The sequence below is a fragment of the Elgaria multicarinata genome, chromosome 2, assembly GCF_023053635.1.
Source record: "Elgaria multicarinata webbii isolate HBS135686 ecotype San Diego chromosome 2, rElgMul1.1.pri, whole genome shotgun sequence".
Taxonomy (NCBI): Eukaryota; Metazoa; Chordata; class Lepidosauria; order Squamata; family Anguidae; genus Elgaria; species Elgaria multicarinata.
In genome coordinates this window covers 123652390-123672161 of record NC_086172.1, presented here as the reverse complement: position 1 = coordinate 123672161, position 19772 = coordinate 123652390, and the positions used below count along the sequence as shown (strand labels likewise).

The 19772-nt window shown below is 41.0% G+C and overlaps 1 protein-coding gene across 14 annotated transcripts in view; it reads right to left on the bottom strand.

Annotated features, from left to right (window-relative positions):
* Nucleotides 1-19772, bottom strand: part of GPHN (gephyrin) — a 310420-nt gene that overhangs the window by 74191 nt on the left and 216457 nt on the right. For 10 of the 14 annotated variants that reach the window (XM_063117550.1, XM_063117551.1, XM_063117554.1 and 7 more), the window contains one exon: nucleotides 1276-1332. The exons of the other annotated variants lie outside the window; for them this stretch is intronic. In XM_063117550.1, coding sequence (XP_062973620.1) covers nucleotides 1276-1332 — 57 coding nt within the window. The remainder of the gene's footprint in view (nucleotides 1-1275; nucleotides 1333-19772) is intronic. 14 annotated transcript variants of the gene reach the window in all.

The window sequence follows — 19772 nt, the reverse complement described above, 5'->3', positions numbered from 1 at the left end:
TGCATATCCAGCATTTTAATAAATCTGGATTCATGTCTATCAAACACATCAGCATCTGTCAGAATACTGTATGAATGGGGATAGATTAAACTCTCATCTTAATGTGTTATGCTATAGGAGATGGACGCTAGTTTAGACAGCTGACTGGTTCTATTAAGACACCAGACATATATGCAATTCTTTAAATTAATAAAGAAAGCAGTAAAGGGCCCTAACATTTAATTTGAATAGTGTGTTTATTCAGAAAGGTTTCACAAGATCTCTCTCTCCCTCCCTATTCCCCACTTTTTTTTGTAAAGCACCCACACAGACACCCACACACACTAAATTCACCTATTTCATTTACACACACTGTGTTTCTGAAGAACTGAGAAGACTAAGAGCAGAATCCAATGGGTACTTACGCACCTGCTGATTCTCCTCCGCCCCAACAATTGTGTTGCGCAAGCAGCCCCCACCGCTTGCTCAATGGCTATTTGGCATTTCTGGGGCAACCCAAAACAAGCGGAAATGCTTGTTTCTGGAAGGAGGCAGGTCGGTGGAGTTCCCTTTTGAGAGCTCTACTGACCTGCCTCCTTCCAGAAACAAGCAGTTCTGCTCATTTCAGGGCTTCTGCTAGCAAGCGCTAAATCTCCTCTGTGTAAGCGGTGGGTCCCGTTTGTGCAATCCAGTTGGCGGGACCCACTACTTCCAGAAAGGAATCAGCAAGGCAGAAAAAAATTGGCAGGGACATAATTCTGCCCAAAGAACAACAAATACCATTCCAATTATCTTTGAAAAAGGAAAAGTGCATGTTTTAAAATGATTTCATTCAAACACCACTTAAACTAGAATACCTGCATTTAAGCAACCTTATTTAAAGAAATTAAAATAAACCATCTTTAGTGCAACTAAGTACGTACAAGAGAGGGTTGGATCATGTCCTAGATCTTTATGTAGCATAACTTCATGTTACCCTGCCATCTATAAGAGAAGTGCTCGTGCTTCCCAAATGATAGGCACCTTTAAAAAGCTACGGCTCTTTTTGAATATGTGGTAAAACTGAGAACTAGTTACTTCACAACTTGCCTTCAGCTAACTGCATTATAGTGGCTCTTGTGTAGCACAGAAACAAACAAAATGTGACCCAACAGTGATAAAAACAATGAAATTAAAACAATGAAATGGTGAGTTAATGAAAAACCCCACCCTCTGCTTTCCCTCCCCGCTCCCTCCAAAACAAAAGTGTAGGCTATAGAAGAAAACTTGCAAAATAAAAGTTAGAAACATATTTACTTTGAGGGATCCAACTCTACTAGTAACTCCTTTGCTTTCATCCGGGCGTCTAATTTGCTACAATGGGGGAAGATGGGTAAAAAAGACAGAAGAATAAAGAAAAAAGTGAACGTAAAAAAATTTCTACACAGTCAGTTAGCAGTGCATGCAAGACATCAATTTGACTTTCTGACACACTTCTAGGGAACAAGGACACAGACTCTTATTTCTGGATCACATTTGCGACTCGTTTTCTGGATTCTTCTCTTTAATGGTACTACAGATTTGTACTGAAAGTGCGCATGCTATATTTGTTAATCATTGTTTTTTAACAATACATATATCATAGTATGTTCTGAGAGCCTGGATCTGTTTCATGAAGGATGAAGTACTGACACAAAGATAGGACAAATGTCTGTGTCTTTTTGCCAGGTCAGCGATATAAACTTGTGTTACGTGCTACAGTTAAAGAGCATCAAGCATACAAATTAGAGACATGGTACTACAAATTGAATTTCAGCTCTACTAAATATCATCAGTGATAAGTGGCAGAATTATATGCAGCTGCCCCATGTTAAAAGGAATTAGGATATTAGCCACTTCCCTTAGTTCCCAATTAAATAATTTTGCTGCCGAGCCAGAAAATTTTAATGCCATACCAACAGCAACTTAACAATAGCCAAGGCATGTCTTAGTTCTGTTTTCAACACCATCCTTCTTGTTCTTTTCCTTGTTTACATCAAGATAATTCTATATTGTGTAGAGGAATGAAGAAACAGTTCTGTAAATACTGCTCATCAAACTTTCATATCGCTAGGAAGAAAATTTTAAGTAAGTGGAGAAAAGTTATATGCTGCAGCACAAAATCTGTCTTTTTATCAATTTGGTTGTGATAAAACCTAATGAACAATAACAGAGCCAAAGCTTTGCATGTGGTTGATGTGTCATGAGTCCAGATAAAATATTTAGGCCTATGCAGAGAATGGGAAAGGTTCCCACTGGAATGGGCTAGATAACAAATAAGGTAATACCGGGTCAACATAATAACTGTGACAGGTTAGTCTTAAAACCTAGGACATGTTGATAGTACAGAAGATTCCAATTTATCCAAACTACAGGGCAGTATCCAACAGTGACATTTTGCAAACTCAAATAGTGCTAGCAGAGCTCCACTGAATCTTTTCGCTGCACACGGGGTTACCCATTATGCTTGTGCAGCCAGTTGCACAATGGCTGCAAAGCAACCAGCGGCGTAGCATGTTGCAAACAGTTGTGTAACTGACTGAACAATGGAATGCATACCGCATTGCACAACAGGAATGCATTATAGGTTGCACAAGAGTCATGCAAAAACACTTGCACAACCACACTTGAGCAAATGTAACTTTAGTTGGATTCTTCTCATGTGCATAGTTCAGAACCTAGTTCTGAACAACATTTGCACTAATGGAATGACACATTTGGATACTGCCTAGAGTTCATTTTTCCAAACTGAGTAACAGGATGGCCAGGATTTGTTTGGTAACAGTTAGTAATTCGCCATGGACTCTGGTCGTCCAACAGAGCAATGTGCCATGGATTCCCTCTGTCTTAATATTTCTGTGCCTTAATTCCTCATTTATAAAACTGGAATATTGCACAAGTGTTCCGATCAAAAATTAGTAAATGCCGACAAGTGTAAGCAGAGAAGATAAAAGCGAAAATGAGAAACACAGATGTGAAAAGTGTCACTGCATTATTTTGTTTTCAAAAAGGAATTCAGACCTTGTTCACACGTAACCATAACTCAGAGTATGGGTTGAGTACAGGTTGTTGCTGAATTGTGGTTTGTTGTTACATGTGAACCCTGCACTATGGGTTAACTATGGGTTGTTACCCATAAACAACCCAGAGTTCATTACCCAACAAGAAACCATAGGTTCTCTTCCTGACTTGTTCGTGCTTAACAACTCATAGTTAAACCATAGTGCAGCGTTCACATGTAACAACAAGCCACAATTAAACAGCAACCCATGCTCAGGGCTTTTATTACATGTGAACCAGTATGCCTGTTAAATACCTAGATAGAGAAATGAAACTGACAAAACCACAGAAGAGGGAACATGGAAGTCAGGTGACATAATAAAACAGATATCATAATGCAGCAGTTTGGAATAATAAACAATGGGGAATGGGAAGCAAGGGAAAGGATCAGGGAATAGGAGCTAGGAGGAAAAACCAATGAACATGAAGCAAAGTTTAATCACCTTATGTATATATCTCCCCATCCAAGGGAAGGTATTTTATTAATTTAGGGTACAATCCTATACACACTTACCTGGGAGTAAGCCCCAATAAACTCAATGGGGCTTACTTCTGAGTAGACATGTATACTATTGCACAGTTCAGCTCCTTTAAAAAAGTTGAAATAAAGATAGACAAATAAAGATAGTATTGGAGGTATAGCACTATAGGATATATAAACATCGGTTTCAGTAAAAAGTATTGAAAGGAAGGCTGAAGTTTAGATTCCTAAAGATAACTAATTTCTTCTCTAATAATAATGGGGAATATTAACTTATAATTACAAAATTCATCTCCCTCCAATAGGAGCTGTATGATTAAAGAAAAAGAAAATATGCAACAAGTATGTTTTTCTAATAATAACTGAAAATACCATGCTTTTCTATTACTCATTTTATTTTATTTTAAATTGTTTTAAATTCGTTGCAAAATTGCAATTTTTGAACCAAATGATATAAGCAGAAACCAGTACATGTCACAGTGCTTTCAGTAGAGTGACATTCTTGGCTTTGATCCAAAGATTCCTCTTTTGCTTGCGTTTGTACAGGGTTACTGGGAGGGGAGGACTTCTTCTCTATCTGCAGCCTCCCCCTAACTCACTCTAGAGCATTGGGGCCATACAGAGCAGCGTTCATGGTTGGGCAACTTGTGGCTCTCCATACTGGGCTGATGGGAGCTATAGGCCAAAAAAATCTGGAGGGCCACAAGTTGCCAACCCTATTTCTAGATGCACTGTCCACGACAAAAACTTGTGGCTCTTACCCAATTTGTGTTGTTTAGCCTCTAGATCAAGTCTTGTCTTGTCAATTTTGCATCTAAGTCTAAAAGTTCAAAGTTCATTGTACTAGCCAAAGGCCATGACAAATACACCAAAAGAAAATATTCATACGTATAGTCAAAACATGAAATTTAGCTCTCCCGTCAACTCTTCTTTTACCTCCTTTCTTTCTGTCTTACTATCACCTAATCCTCAAAGCTTCTTGTCCTGTTTGCTCACTTCTTCCAATAGAGCACATCCTGTCCTTGTCCTGATACATAATGCCTAGTTAGGATATAATTGTACTTGCTATCACCATCTTTACCCACATATTATATCTAGCTGGATGGGATCAGAGCTATTAAAACCTGTCATCCTGTATTTTCACTTGTGTGTAACAATATAAGAAGGGTAGGAGTGGATTTCTATGCCTTCCTTTCTACTTATCTACAGATTAAATTTAGCCAGAGTTGATAACTGCAAAAAATGCATGCATGTGAAAGCTTATAGATCCTGTTCAGGCAACAGGAGCAAGCAGTGCCTAGCAGCAATGGGGATACAAAAAGAAATGTAAAGGTTGCTTACCTTTAGGACAGAATCCTTCTGGACTGGCCCTGATCTGCCACACTGAGTGATGTGCATCCAGCCTGAAGCCAGAACCATTCCCTGCCGGTGCCCATGTAAGCAAAGAGCCCCAATATTTGCTGTTACACTGCTGAAATAGTGTTCCTAATGATTCCCTCTATTCTTCTAAATCCCTTACTAGTATGAGAACATTTTGATTGAGAAAAAAGATGGCAATATGCGCAACTTGATGGAGCTACTCTGGAAAAATGACATTAATGGGAATGCAAGAGAAATGACAAGAAACATTTCACCTGCAGAGGCCAGTAGAGGAGTCAAGACTGGAACAAGGACCCAGGTCTGCTCTTCCAAACTCCTCTGAAGTTGAAACCAAGCGTGTAGTGATATTGAAGGGTGTGCATTCAATTCCATGTTTCCATTCTACAGGTATCTTTTAGGAGGCCTGTGCAACCAAAGCATTTCTAACGGAGAATGCACTCACGGAATAGGAGGAAGATTTGACTGCCAGGAGGTTGCACTCGGCAGTACACAGTAAAATATACCATTCCTTAGATTTCCTAAAATTTCCTAAAATATACCATGTGATGGCTTTACTAGAATGGTTAGATTTAGTCTGCAGGGAAGTGCGTATAGTGATTAATAATGCAAAGTGTATTCTAAGTGCGATAGCTAAGAAAGTTAGGAAAGTCATGTGTGGCTAAAGGTGTATTTTTCCCTTGTAGAAGATAATGCAAGACGTCACAAACATTACTGCTATCATGTCACTTATTTGGGGTTGTTGAAGATAGGTTCAGGGGTTATTAAAAGACACTGGTGCCTTTCAGAGGCACATCAAGTATCAAGTCAAGACGCTGAAGTAAAAACAAGCACCCTACGTTCACAGAGGGTCCTGAATGAGGACAATGAGAAGCTATCTGGTATTGTCTTTCGGTGTCAATGCTATTGAAGCTGTTTGTTGCAGTCAATGTACACAATGGTACAGCTCCAAGATTGGGGTAGAGCATCTTGGACATTTTTGGAGTACTCCTATCCAAAGCTAGAGGAGGTTTCATTTTGAAAAGCTATGATTTTTATTGACATGCCTTGAACCAAAGTATTCTAGCAACCATGTGAATTGGGAAGGAATGGTTTGAAGCATGAGAAGAAGCTAGTGTCCAAAGTACCAGATGCTGGCCTGCAGCAAAGGCGCCAGACTGACTAGCTATCATTCTATGTTAAATTGTTAAGAAAAATAATAGGAGTAGACTAAGTTCACAATGACACTGCATTCAGACAATCAAATCTCTGTTTAATGTCAAGGCATGAAATAGGTTTTTGCTCCCACCCCCACCCAGACCATTTGCTCATTTAGGAGCCACAATTAAATCAGGAACTCCCTAATTAACCCTAGGTTCCTGTTTTGTCCAAACCAAGAAACTACGATTATCAGCCTTTGAACAAACCAGGATCCCAAACAAACTTCAAACTGCCATTTAGGATCATGGCTTATTCTGAAGCTTCTATTTTATTTATTTATTTAAGGATTTTTATGCCGCCATTCAGCCAAAAAAGGCTCTCACGGCGGCTTACAAAAGTATTTCTTGACAGTCCCTGCCCACAGGCTTACAATCTAAAAGATTGTTACATTCTAACCATAGTTTCCTGGCTTGGAAAGAACAGAAAGCTATGGTTAATTAGAGGCTTGCTAATTTAATCACAGCTCGTGTGAAAGGGCTGCATAAACGGGCAAAAGGCTCATTCATATCTCAGCTTATTAAGCCAAGGTACGATCTTCCAAACCAGGCTTATGTGAAGCAGAGAGATTCTTTCGTTCTGGTGCCCAAATAGCTAAAAGGAATGTTCCCCAACACTCCCTTCTTCCATATTTAGAAATGAAAACAAGTTACCTTGCACTAGTATCATTACTTCAGAAATGTTTCAATTTATGTAGACTGCACATGCATCCCTCTAGTATGACTGAATGTGTTATCCTATAAACCAAATACTCATCTCTATGAAGGTAAAATGAAGGGGTGTGTGTGTGTGTGTGTTGCAGCTCCCTGAGCTGTTATTTGGTCATCAGCTTTATTCTACAATTGTGAGATTTATGGTCAGAGAACGTTCTCTCTGTATGCAGATATATAAATAATGATACCATGGGACAGGACAAGCCATGAATAAAAATAAAACCAAATGTTTGCAATCATTCTGAAAGACTTAAATACATATTTTTTAAAAATGGCAAGAAGTCATTTTAACTAGAGAGATGAATGTACAATGTTTGTTAACATTCAGCTTAGGGGACTGAAATAATTCGAGTCAGTTTGTCTGAGGACAACAACTATTGGTATAGAATTTTAGTTTCATTAAGTTTGAGGCTGCTATTTGTTCCTCAAAGAGAACAAACATTGTTATTCAATGTCCTGCACATAAGTATTTTTTTGTCATAACAATTCAAGTAACATTATGACATATTTATACCATCTCCATTTTGTAACTCCATAAAAAGATTGTTATAGTTCTGTTTTTCACAAAACTATTTACACGATAAGAAACATTTTATTTTAAGATGACCCATGCAAATAGAAATTAAAGGCAGACATCTCAAGACTTAAAGGGAAATATACAATCTCATAAATCCAAAAAGAGAAAAAAGCTGGGACGGAAAAAAACTACAGTTGCAGGAAATTATAGGTTAACTTAAATTAGGCCTTTAAAAAGTGTATCATAAGGGCATATTTAGAGCTTATCCCATATATTTTAGGAAACCACTTAGAAATATATTGGGCTGGGTCCAGATTTAATTAGTCACACTTAAATCCCATTTAAATCAATATGGGTTTATTTCAATGAGACATGGGAAGCAATCCTATGGCCCCTACACAGCATCTGGATGGTCACAGGATACTTTGGATTTCTGGACCCAAGGTCGAAAACAGTGCTCCGACCACGAATCTGCACTCTGTGCCCCCTCCCCCTCACAGCTAGTATCGAAAGAACTGCACTAGCTGCCTCTCTGAGGTTGGGATTTTGACCTCAGAGAGGGGGGTAGAGGGGGCATTCTGGTGGGTGGGAAGGGGACTGGCGAGGTCAGAATATGAGGTGTCCTAAGGCCTCCCCAACCTCCTCCGGAACATCTCAACTAGATGGGCAAAAAAGCCCATCTAGCAAAAATGCAGAGTGGTAGGAGGTTTACGAGCGTCCAGTGCAGATTGGGAGGAGTGGGAGAGTCTATCGTCACCTCCACTACTCCTCCCACTCTGCACTGGATGCTCATAAGCCTATGGGTTTGGAGGCTTACGAGCATCAAGGATGTAAATCATAGAGTTGCACCCTTAAGGAAAAATGCACTATACATTAACAACCATTATTCATCATATCACCATCACCATCATCATAATTTCGTACCCGCCTGTCCCTCTGGATTGAGGCGGGGAACAATATTAGATACAAATACCATATGCATGTCTACCATTTCCCATGAAATATGTGCAAACTGGGCACCTTTTATAATACTCAAATCATAAAACAGATGAAAATGCTAGTACATTAATTGAAACTGTCTTTAGAGAATATGGCACTGAACACATATGAACTTTCTCAATGTATTCAATTAAAAATAGAAAAGTATTTTACTTGTAAAAAAAAGCTTCAAGAAAGTGAAAAGTTAGTATGTGATGAGAAATATAAAATATTGTTCATACGTACAAAATATAACAATATATATTCCACATTAGAGCTATGGAAATTCTTTATATGTAGAAGATAATTTCTCCAGAAATTATTTGTCTAAAATATTTATATAATCTTTCCTTATGTGCAAATGTGTGTGCATACAACACACACAGTACAAAGTAATTAAACCCCAAATAACTCTGCAAACTTTAGCACCAATCAAATAAATCTGAGCAGGCTGTAAAATGTCTCTAGTCTAAAACTGTTCAAAATAAATAAGTTTTACAACCTCTCTAAAAGACCATGAAAAAAGAGCACTTTCTGACTTTGGTAGGGAGGTAATTTCAAATTTTCAGAGCAATAGCAGTAAAGGTATGTTCTTAGCTACCCTTCCCCAATGTGGTGGCCTCCAGATGTTTTAGACTCCAATCATAGCTGTCTATTAGTCATGCTGGCTAGGGCTGATGTGAGATGGGAGTCCAAAACATCTGGAGGGCAACCACATTGGGGAAGGTTGCTCTATGCAATTAATGTTTTGCAATGCTAGATCAATTTTTGCCATTTTTAGGACAAAAAGGGGCAGTTTCAGGGGATGTAAAATGTCATTTAGGGGAGGAGGGGATCACATCCAACTTATTTTTCTCCTTTTTCCAAATGGCTGTATGCAGCCACTTTGTACCTCTCTCTGCTGCTTCATGTTGTTCTTCTCTCTCTCTCTCATGATGTAATCCCAAGCAATCAGGGACCAGATACTGATATTATATCAATCAGATTTGGTGGTGCACTGTTGTTACTGAAGGGAACAGAACAGCACTGTCCACGGATTCCTTTTCTATTTGCAAACACCCTCGTAACCTTTTCAATCCCATAAAAAAAAAAACAACAACCTGAAGATTGAAGAGGTGGAGATTTTCAAGGGGCACAATAATATCTGATAAATTCAGGCCCCAAGTCTGGCTCAACTCAAATTTCTATTTATTTATTTATTTACTTCATGTACTGAAGATATACAGAATAGAACCTGACATACTGATTGTAAGAAGTTTGGAGGCTCATGACGAGCAATGCACTGTCTATTATTCCCAGGCTTCAAAAGGCTTATAAAATAACAATTGTGATAAACTGAGCACAGAAGCGCACAGGCTACTAGTGTGGTTGCTACAGAAAATAATGATTTTGTTTTCACCTCCTAAAATTAATCAGAAGTCAAGGTGCATTGTTTTGTGCCAGCTGTAACCTCAGAACTGTCTTCAAGAACAACCCAGTGTAAACCACACTACATTAGTCAATCACAGAGATTAAAAAACACGGGTAAGTTTGGTGAGATCCAGTGTCCCAAAATGGAACACAGCCTGCACCACAAATGGTAGAATAAAAATCTAGGTTTATTTAGATAGACTGTGAAATGAATAATGTCCATGTGGACTGTAACATCTTTGAGAATATTTGTTTATGCAAAGTATGATGACATTATTCTATGTTTGTATTTGAATGCTGGAATTAGATTTTGAACCACTCTACAAGAAAGTATCTTAAATTCCAATGCTTTGTAGCAACAATACATTTCTCCCCTTTTTAAGGTGATAATTTGCAGACACCTTAGAGTGGAGATCCATATGGAAGCCACTGTTTCCCTAGCCAACGTGATGGCTGAGTTCCCCTCCAGCACGTGAAGGTACGGTAGTAATTATATTATGTAGACTTGGATTCATGCAAGAGATTCTGATCCAAAAGAGACTCATGCTGGTGGAAGTGGAGGAGGGTGATTTTCACTAATCCCTCCTTCCTCCTGTAGTCCCCAGTACCACCTCCTACAATGTTCCAGGGGGTCCTAATACTGTACCACATTTTCAAGTGGTACAGAAGGAACTGGCAAAAATTGCTTTCCCCACCCCTTTCTGGCTAGTAGGAACATCCTGTGAGTGGAATTCTGCTCATGAAAACTTAGAATCTAAGCCATAATGTTTAGATAGATCTCAAATCTTCAAAACTGGTGATTAGTGGAAAATATAATCTTAGGCAAGCAACAAAGTATCAGAATAAGTAGGGAAACAATAATAATGAAAATTTGTATTACACAGAGGCAAACAATGTTCTTTCAGACATCTATAAATTTGATCTAAATTCTGCTTGTTCAAGGTCAGCACAGAACAACAAGTGAGCAGGGAGATGTAAAAAGTACCGTATTTTCCGGCGTATAAGACGACTGGGCGTATAAGACGACCCCCAACTTTTGAGAAGATCTTCCTGGGTTAAAAAGTCATCTTATACTGGGCGTATAAGACGACCCCCAACTTTTGAGAAGATTTTCCTGGGTTAAAAAGTAGTCTTATACGCCAGAAAATACAGTACTTTCAGAGCTTTAAACAGGTTTGCTGTTTAATATGCAGCCAAGACCCTGATGTATTGTAAGAAATAAATAATAAATATAATAGTCTAGCGCAAACTGAAGGAGATAGGTTTGTTTAGCTTGGAGAGGTACTGTAAAAGGGGTCTTCAATTGCTTTAAGGTGGCTTGTGATCAACAGTTGTCCATGTCTATTGTAGGCAAGATGAAAAGAATGGGTTCAAGTTGCAACCAATTTAGATTGTATGAAAAAAAATGTTCTCACTGTAAGGGTGGTGAGGCAAGAATTCCCTAGATGTACTGCAGAAACTTCACTTGAGATTTTTATGAGCAGTTGAACAAATGTTTGGTTGGATCAATATTGGGTGATTTTGATTCATGAGAGAAGAGAAGTAGCTGGATGACCTCTGAACAGAGATAGGAAGCTCTCATTATTTTAACCCAAAACAATGGGAGAGCCTGAATATTTTTTTTCCAATTTTAAAGAGAGCCTGAATATTTTCCCCAATTCAAAATTGAGTGTTTGAAAAATGCCCTCTTATCCTTGTCAGCTCTCCCCATACTCAAAAGCCCTCTCCACCTGTCCTCACCTCCCAAAACACATTTCAAGCAGCAGTGGTCCAAGAAGCAGCAGCAATGCACAGGGAAAGAGGGAGGCCATTTAATTTCATTTCTTTCTGCCTCCCAGGTGTGTGGATTAGCTGCCCATCAAAGAGCAAAGCCCAGTGACTGATTGGGGATGGAGTTTTCCCCGAGGGCTGCTACAATGCTCTTTGACATGCTGATGAGTGTGTCAGGGTGGCTGAGAGGAGAACTCAATCTCGCATTAACAAATGGGCCTTAATCCCCAGGGCACAAATTAGAACATATGGGAGGTGGAGACAGAAAGGAGAGGTGGAAACAGAAAGAAGGAGATGTAAGACACCAACAATTTGTTGCTTCTTCAGGGGGTGGAGCTACCTTACCCTCCCAGACCAGAAAAAACCCTCAACCCTGTAACTAATGGGGGGGAAACAAGCCTACGCCAATGGTGTACAAACAAGAACATTATCAACTTGTAACAGGTAAAACAAAAATGGTAGAACATGCTGGACAGTGAAGGGAACCATCCCAGGAATCCTTTACCTCCCCACATGTGTGGCAGTGGAAGAAGCCGTAATTGCCTCTAACTCTTCCTCCTTAACAGAATAATAAGTGGGGCCCCGGCAGGGTGGGCAAAATGTCCTCCGTGGAGCTCTCAGAACAGAAATTCACAGTAAGGAAATTCTGTTTTCTTTAGAGCTCCACAGAGGGCATTCCTTCACACTGGGACATAATAAAGTGGTATGACAACACAGCACTTTAAAGGACTAGTATTTAATGCTTTGGCGTCTTCTGTAAAAACTTGTGCCCAAATGCAGCACCCATAGAGGAAGCAGTGTCAATTTTGTAAAGCTTAGCACCCTGCGTAAAGATGCCTATGTGACTGCCTTACATATATCTAAGATGGGAAAATGTATCTTAAAGGCAGTAGGCGCTTATGCTGCTGCCTTCAGTTAATGCACAGTGATCCCCCCAGGCAGATCTGTCTCAAGAGTTTGATAGGCCAGCACTATACATTCTTTCAACCATTGAGAAATGGAAGACTTCTCGACAACTTGGCTCCCAAGGTCTTAAGAGTCAAAGGAAATAAACAAAGAGCTGGAAACTCTGTGAGTGGCGGTTCTATCTAGATAGATTATCTAAACCCTTCTCATGTTTAATTTATGCCAACTCCGTTCCTACAGATGAACAGGGTTAGGACAGAATGATGGAAGAGAAATCTCCTGGCACTTATGGAAAGCAGAATTAACCTTAGGAATGAATGAAGGCTCAGTACAAAGTACCACCTTAACATCGTGAAATATACACAACTGTGGATCAGCTGAGTTGAAACTCACCTTGCAGATGTTATAGGCAACTAAAAGGCCATTTTAAGAGGGAGCAACTTAAAGGAGCAAGCAGCTAGGGGATATATTAAAATGGTCTACCAATCAGAGCTATAAAAAAACCAATTCAGGTTCCAGGCAGGAAAACTATGCACAACAGAGGAAATAAAGAGAGCCACTCAATTTAAGAACCTTTTGAGGTGAGGATGAGATAAAATGGGTGGTCTTTCTTTACATCCTAGCATGTTGCTAAGTGTCTCTTAATTTTACTAGTATTCAAATTCTTATCCAGCCCCATGTAGAGAAAACCTAACACTTCCTGTACACCTCCAGGAGCTGGAGCCCTGTCATTCTTCCAGCAGCAAACCAAAAAAGCATTCCAAGTGGTACTATGGACCTTGTTAGGAGAACTTCTGGATGACAGAAGGGTATTAAGAATAGATACCCCAAGCTTAACAACTACTGCCTTTCATCCTCTAGGCTGTTTGTTGGAAGAGGTACAGATGCGGGTGCAACACAAGACCCTGGAGGAGCAAATCTTTCCTGCTGGGCAAGCAGCAAGGATCCTGGATCAACATGTTGATCAGGCATGGAAACCACAGACGCTGAGGCCAATATAGGCCCACCAGAATCACTTCTACTGATGTTCTCCAAATTTTGCAGATCCCTTTTGGTAGGAATGCTATTGGAGGAAAAGTGCACAGTATTTATTTATTTAATTACATGTATATATGGCCCCATAGCCGAAGCTCTCTGGGTGGTTTACAAAAGTTAAAAACAATGAACATTAAAAACGGATATACAAAAATTTAAAACCATCAAAAGCATAAAAACCAATATCTATTTAAAAACAATATCGATTTAAAACAACTATTCTGGGGTCAATTAAAAATTCAGCATACGTTGTGAACTGCCTGAGAGACAAGTCTTAACCCTGGTGCTGAAAAGATAACAATGTTGGTGCCAGACGAGCCTCGTCAGGGAGATCATTCCATAATTGGGGGGGCACCACTGAGAAGGCCCTCTCCCTTGTTGCCATCCTCCGAGCTTCCCTCAGAATAAACACTCGGAGGAGGACCTTAGATGTTGAGCATAGTGTATGGGCAAGTTCATGTCGGGAGAGGCGTTCCGTCAAGTATTGTGGTCCCAAGCCGTGTAAGGCTTTATAGGTTAAAACCAGCACCTTGAAACAGTAGCCCCTTGGAGCACAGTTCCTCCACAGCATCTGTGTCTGCTGCTGCATGGCATGGGAACCTTGAGAAGAAGACAGGCACTTGTGTGTTGCTTGGTGTGGCAAAGAGATCCAACAATGGTTACCTAAGCGTTTTGATGAGGACCAGAAAACCTTGAGGGTTGAGAGCCTACTCGGATTCTGTGAGAGATGACTGACTGAACCAATCTGCTTTCAGATTGGACAATTCTGCTAGATGTTCTGCAAGATGGACTTGAGGGAGATCTCTGTCCACACCATCAGAACCCAGGTCAGCCTGTTCAGTGACAAGGACTTCATCCCTCCCTGTTTGTTCACTTAAACCTTGGCTATAGTATTATCCATCCTGACCAGGACATGTCTGCCCACCAGAGAGGAACAGAACACCAGAAGACCATGGAAAATGGTCTGAAGTTCTAGCTAATTGATACTAGAAAGCTTATCTTTGCCAGACAAAGTCCTCTGCATGACTTCGTTCCCAAGTTGAGGCCCCCAAACAGGCTGACATTTGTGATGAACACTTGCTGAACTGGAACTTTCAGGTAGACACCCTTCTCTAGTCTTTGTGGCTTTCCAGGTCTCCTTGAAAGATTGGGGTGAGGGAACCATCATAGGCCTTGGAGGGGCCTGCAGGAAGGCGATCTTATCCCATCTACACATTGGCTCTGGAGTTTCTTTGAGAGTCGGCTCTTTGAATTAGAGGACTTGAGCTCCTCCCCAAGAGCTCCGTTCCTTTGCAATGGAGTTCCGAATCAGACCCATTTCCCACAGAAGGAAGTTCAGGCCTTTTACTACTGTTCTTTGCCCCCATGCCCTAAAAGGGGCTTGTTGCCTTCTTATGCCTGTTCCTCTGCCTTGCCTTATTGACAGGGCACAACAGGAGGAGGAAGGGTAGGGCTAGCTGAACCCAATGAGATGGATGCAGAAAGGAAGCCAGAAGATTGAGAAGAGGGGGAGGAGAAGGATCTACCTTCAGATCTACAGTTCCACTTGTGTCTGTGGGAAGACCTTCTTCTTCTTCTTCTTCTTCTTCTTCTTCTTCTTCTTCTTCTTCTTCTTCTTCTTCTTCTTCTTCTTCTTCTTCAATATACAGAAGCCAAGGAAGATTCCTCCTTGGAGGCATGCCCCCCCCACCCATTCCAAGATTGGCATGGCCTGGGAAACCTGCAGGCTAACTAGGTTTTGGGCCCAGCATGCAAACTGAGCCAAGGCCTGTTCCATGGCCTGGGATGTGGGCCGGCAAAACTAACCTCTGAGTCCTGGCACTGAAGAGCATCCTTTCCCCCCTTTGGCACCAAACTTGTGCCCCAATCTGCTACTCAGTCTCTGTGTTTCTTTCCCGTCATAGTGGTAAGGGTCAATGGTGTGACTCAACACTATAGAGAAGGGAGAGAAGCCGCGTGCAAGCAGCCATTCTCCTGGCTGGCACAGCCAACACTTATTCCAGAGCTGTGGTGGAAGGCCCAGAAAAAGTGGCATCAAAGCTAGATGGAAGCTACCTGCTTGCAAGTCCACCCCTGTGAACATTATGTAGAGCTAGACCCTTGCTACGAAGGGGTGGGGAGGAACAAATGGCTGCTCAAAAAAAGAACACTAAAATTTAAATAAAAGAGAAAACAAGGTCTAAAAGCAGGGCCCTTAAGAGTACCAGCTGAACTTGACCATGTAGCTCACTAGACAGAGCTGAACTGGGACGGCAAGGTGGCTCCTCTTCCTGAAGAAGCGACAAATTGAATCTGCCTACGTGATCCAAATGGAGGCACCATCCCAAACTGAAGGTCTGCGGAGCTTTGGCTTATGTGGAGCTCCGGAGATCTTATCTTTTTACAATTCTGGGTAAAGTGCTTACATTATTTTAAACACTAAACAAACAAACAACTACAACAATGTGTTCTTCTCATAGGAAATGAGAGTGGAGAAGCCTCTCTTCCACATTCACACCTTACCTCAACCAACAGTCCTCTATGAGATCTCTTCTAAATCAATGAGTCTATACTCTTCTGCCAGCCAAAACACGCCTTGAATTTCAAACAATGGCAGTCATAAGAATTATGTAATTTTACATATAAATTAATACCATATGTGGACTAATATATAGAAAACATTTTCAAATACGGAGGCATATGGTATTGCATGTGCTGAATATTTGAGCATTGTGTAACACACAGTGACTCCTATACAGGCACTCTTGGAGGATACTGATTATCTAGATCCATTCCAGTCTGGGTTCCGATCTGGTTACGGGACTGAATCAGCCTTGGTCGCCCTGATGGATGACCTTTATCGAGAGAGGGACAGGGGGAATGCAACCCTGTTAATCCTGCTCGATCTCTCGGTGGCTTTTGATACCATCGACCATGGTATCCTCCTGGATCAACTCCGTGGGATGGGCATCGGAGGCACTGTTTTACAGTGGTAGTGTTTTCAGAGAGTAGCATTGGGTGACCAGTCCTCGGCCTCTTGGCAATTGAGCTATGGAATGCCGCAGGGAACCATCTTGTCCCCAATGTTATTTAACATCTATATGAAGCCGTTGGGAGCGGTCATTAGGGGATTTGGAGCTAAATGCCATCAATACGCTGATGACACGCAGCTCTATCTCCCTGTGACAACTGAATCAGGTGAGGCTATGCAAGTCCTGGACCAGTGCCTAGACTCAGTAATGGACTGGATGAGGGCCAATAAACTGAGACTGAATCCTGGCAAGACGGAAGCCCTGTGGGTGAGTGGTTCCTGAGTCCGGGAGACAGGCTCATTGCCTGTTCTGGATGGGGTTGCACTGCCTCTGAAAGAACAGGTTCATAGTTTGGGGGTACTCTTAGACCCATTTCTGTCGTTGGAGGCTCAAGTAGCTGCCACGGCTCGGAGTGCCTTTTACCATCTTTGGATGGTTCGCCAACTATGGCCTCTCCTGGACAGGGATAGCTTGACCACAGTGGTACAGGCATTGGTAACCTCAAGTTTGGATTACTGCAATACGCTCTATGTGGGGCTGCCCTTGAAGCAGCTCTGGAAGCTGGAGCTAGTGCAGAATGCTACAGCTCGGCTCTTGTCTGGAGCTGCCCCTTTCCAGCATGTAACTCCTCTGCTGAGGGAACTGCACTGGCTGCCTATTCACTACCGGGCCAGGTTTAAGGTTCTTGTACTTGTGTACAAAGCCCTAAACAACTTGGGACCAGGATACCTGAGAGAGCGCCTTCTCCCTTATCAACCTACCCGGTCACTGAGGTCATCCGAGGGCCTGCTACTGGTGGTTATTATTATTTTATTATTATTATTATTTATTACATTTCTATACCGCCCAATAGCCGGAGCTCTCTGGGCGGTTCACAAAAATTAAAACCATTCAAAGTATAAAACAACAGTATACAACAGTATAAAACCATAATATAAAATACAATATAAAAGCTCAACCAGATAAAAACAGCAGCAATGCAAAATTACAAATTCCACACAGATCCATCCTCCGATTGGAATCCACCAGGGGAAGAGCCTTCAGTGTGGTGGCGCCCCTCCTGTGGAATTCCCTGCCTCTGGAGGTCAGGCAGGCTCCAACCTCGTACTCCTTTCGGCGCCTCCTGAAAACATCTTTATTCCAAGAAGCCTTTCTTTAACATGCAGCCTTGGATTTCTGTTTTTGCTTCTTTTTAAATTTTTGTTTTAACTGTTTTATTCTGTTTTTATTTTCATTTTACCTTGTACACCGCTCCGAAATTTTTCAATGGGGAGCGGTATATAAATATTCTAAATAAATAAATAAATAAATAAATAAATAAATATGACACAAGTTAAAATGAACACAGTTCATGAAGTCATTAGAAACACCAGGATATTTTTTTATCAATCATACAATTGTAATTCGTAGCAGTTTTAGACATAATACATATGCACAAATATTTGATATAATTTGTCTATGTTAGCCACATATAAAGCAGGTCCCTGATCACATGGAGAATTCTTTTCAAGCAAATAGGAATAGAACTGCCCTTCAGACCTTGCTGCACAACATCTCCCTGCATGCCCCATCCTCATTTAGCTTTCATAAACTAAAATAATAATAATGTATAAAAAGAATGATTGTATCTTATGGATACAAGAAAGGATGTGGAATACATCAGTGCAAGTGTAAAATCAGCAAAATGACTATAACTGTAACTGTAACCTTTGAGAAAGCAGAATTTTAAATAGTTTGAGGGACTGAACTGCCACTTCAGAGCTCAACAGAACTTTCTGATCAAATTTGTAGATATACTAAATGAACTCATGGGTAATAATAAAGTTCCTTTTAACCAGAAGGATATCATCCTTGACTTGTGCTGGGAGACTTTGGCCACCTAGTCAGAAATGGCTCAGGACTTTAAGGCCTCCATGGGTCTGTTCCAATTAGTATCCGATCCAACTCATTTGCAGGGCATACTTTGGAACTGGTTTTCTGTGTAGGAAGGGATGGCGGTGATCTGGGGGTGGAAGAACTTTCTATAGTTCTGTTGTTATGGACTGATCACTACCTGGTGGTGTTTAGGCTTGCTGGGACTTGGAAACTCTGCAGGGGTGGGCGAGATTAACATGGTCTTAATTCATCAGGAGACTGATGAATCAGGAGGCTTTTTTGATGACTCTTGAGGATTTTCCTGTCACCTCAACAGGTAATTCTGTTGAAGCCCTGGTTGACAGACAAATGGCCAGGGGTGGGGGAGTTGATTCAGTTGCTCCTTAGAGATACTGGTGGAAAACTTGGAATGTGTCTGATTGAACATGGGCTAGATTGAACATGGGCTCATTTTAAAGTCAAGTCCGTGGCAGTGAGGGTGACAATGTGTCTGCCACCAATGCATCTGCACATGGTTGCCAAGAAGAGCTTTTCAGGTGGCCAAAAGCCTATTACACCCAGGCTTGCAAGAAGTGGACCATTTGATAGCCTGTTGTCACCAGTATGCGCAACACTTTGCAGATAAAATTGATCATATCCATGCCAACTTGGATACCCTAGCTAATACAGGTCTGATTGTAATTTTGGCCCTGCTTGTCCAGTTATAATTTTTTAAAAAATTATTAATTTTTGTGAACTGCCCAGAGAGCTTCAGCTATTGGGCAGTATAAAAATGTAATAAATAAATAAATAAATAAAATAATAATGGTTACTTTTCAATTAGTAGAGCTGGAGGATATGGACAGGATCCATGAAGAAGTGAGGCCTACCCCTTTGTATGCTGGAGTATTGCCCTTCTGGGTTTATAAACCATTATAAATTCCCCTGGTGGATTCCAATCGGAGGATGGATCTGTGTGGAACCACCAGTAGCACCATGTACATTGATGGTGCTATATAAATAAATAATAATAAATAAATAATAATAATAAAAGCAGCTGGAGGAGGGGGGACTGGCTGGGTAAAGGTAGAGTGGTGAACTCCTCTTAACAGAGATCTTTGTTTATAAAACCCCTCCCTGAACTGCACTGTATTGGATAATTTCCAGCTAGTTTTTAATATTTCATTCTTGAGTAAGTTGCTGGAGCATGTGGAGACTACTCAACACCAGGGATTTCTGGATGAGGTGGATTATCTAGATTCATTTCAATCTGGCTTCAGGCCTAGTTATGGACACTACTTTGGTTGCCTCGGTGGACAGTCTACTCTGGGAATTGGACAGGGGGAATATGTCCCTGTTGGACCTCTACTATTGACCATGGTATTGTTCTGGCGTGTCTCTCTGTGATGGTTTTGGGACGCACTGTTTACAGTGGCTCCTGTCATTCTTGGAGGGATGAATTCAGA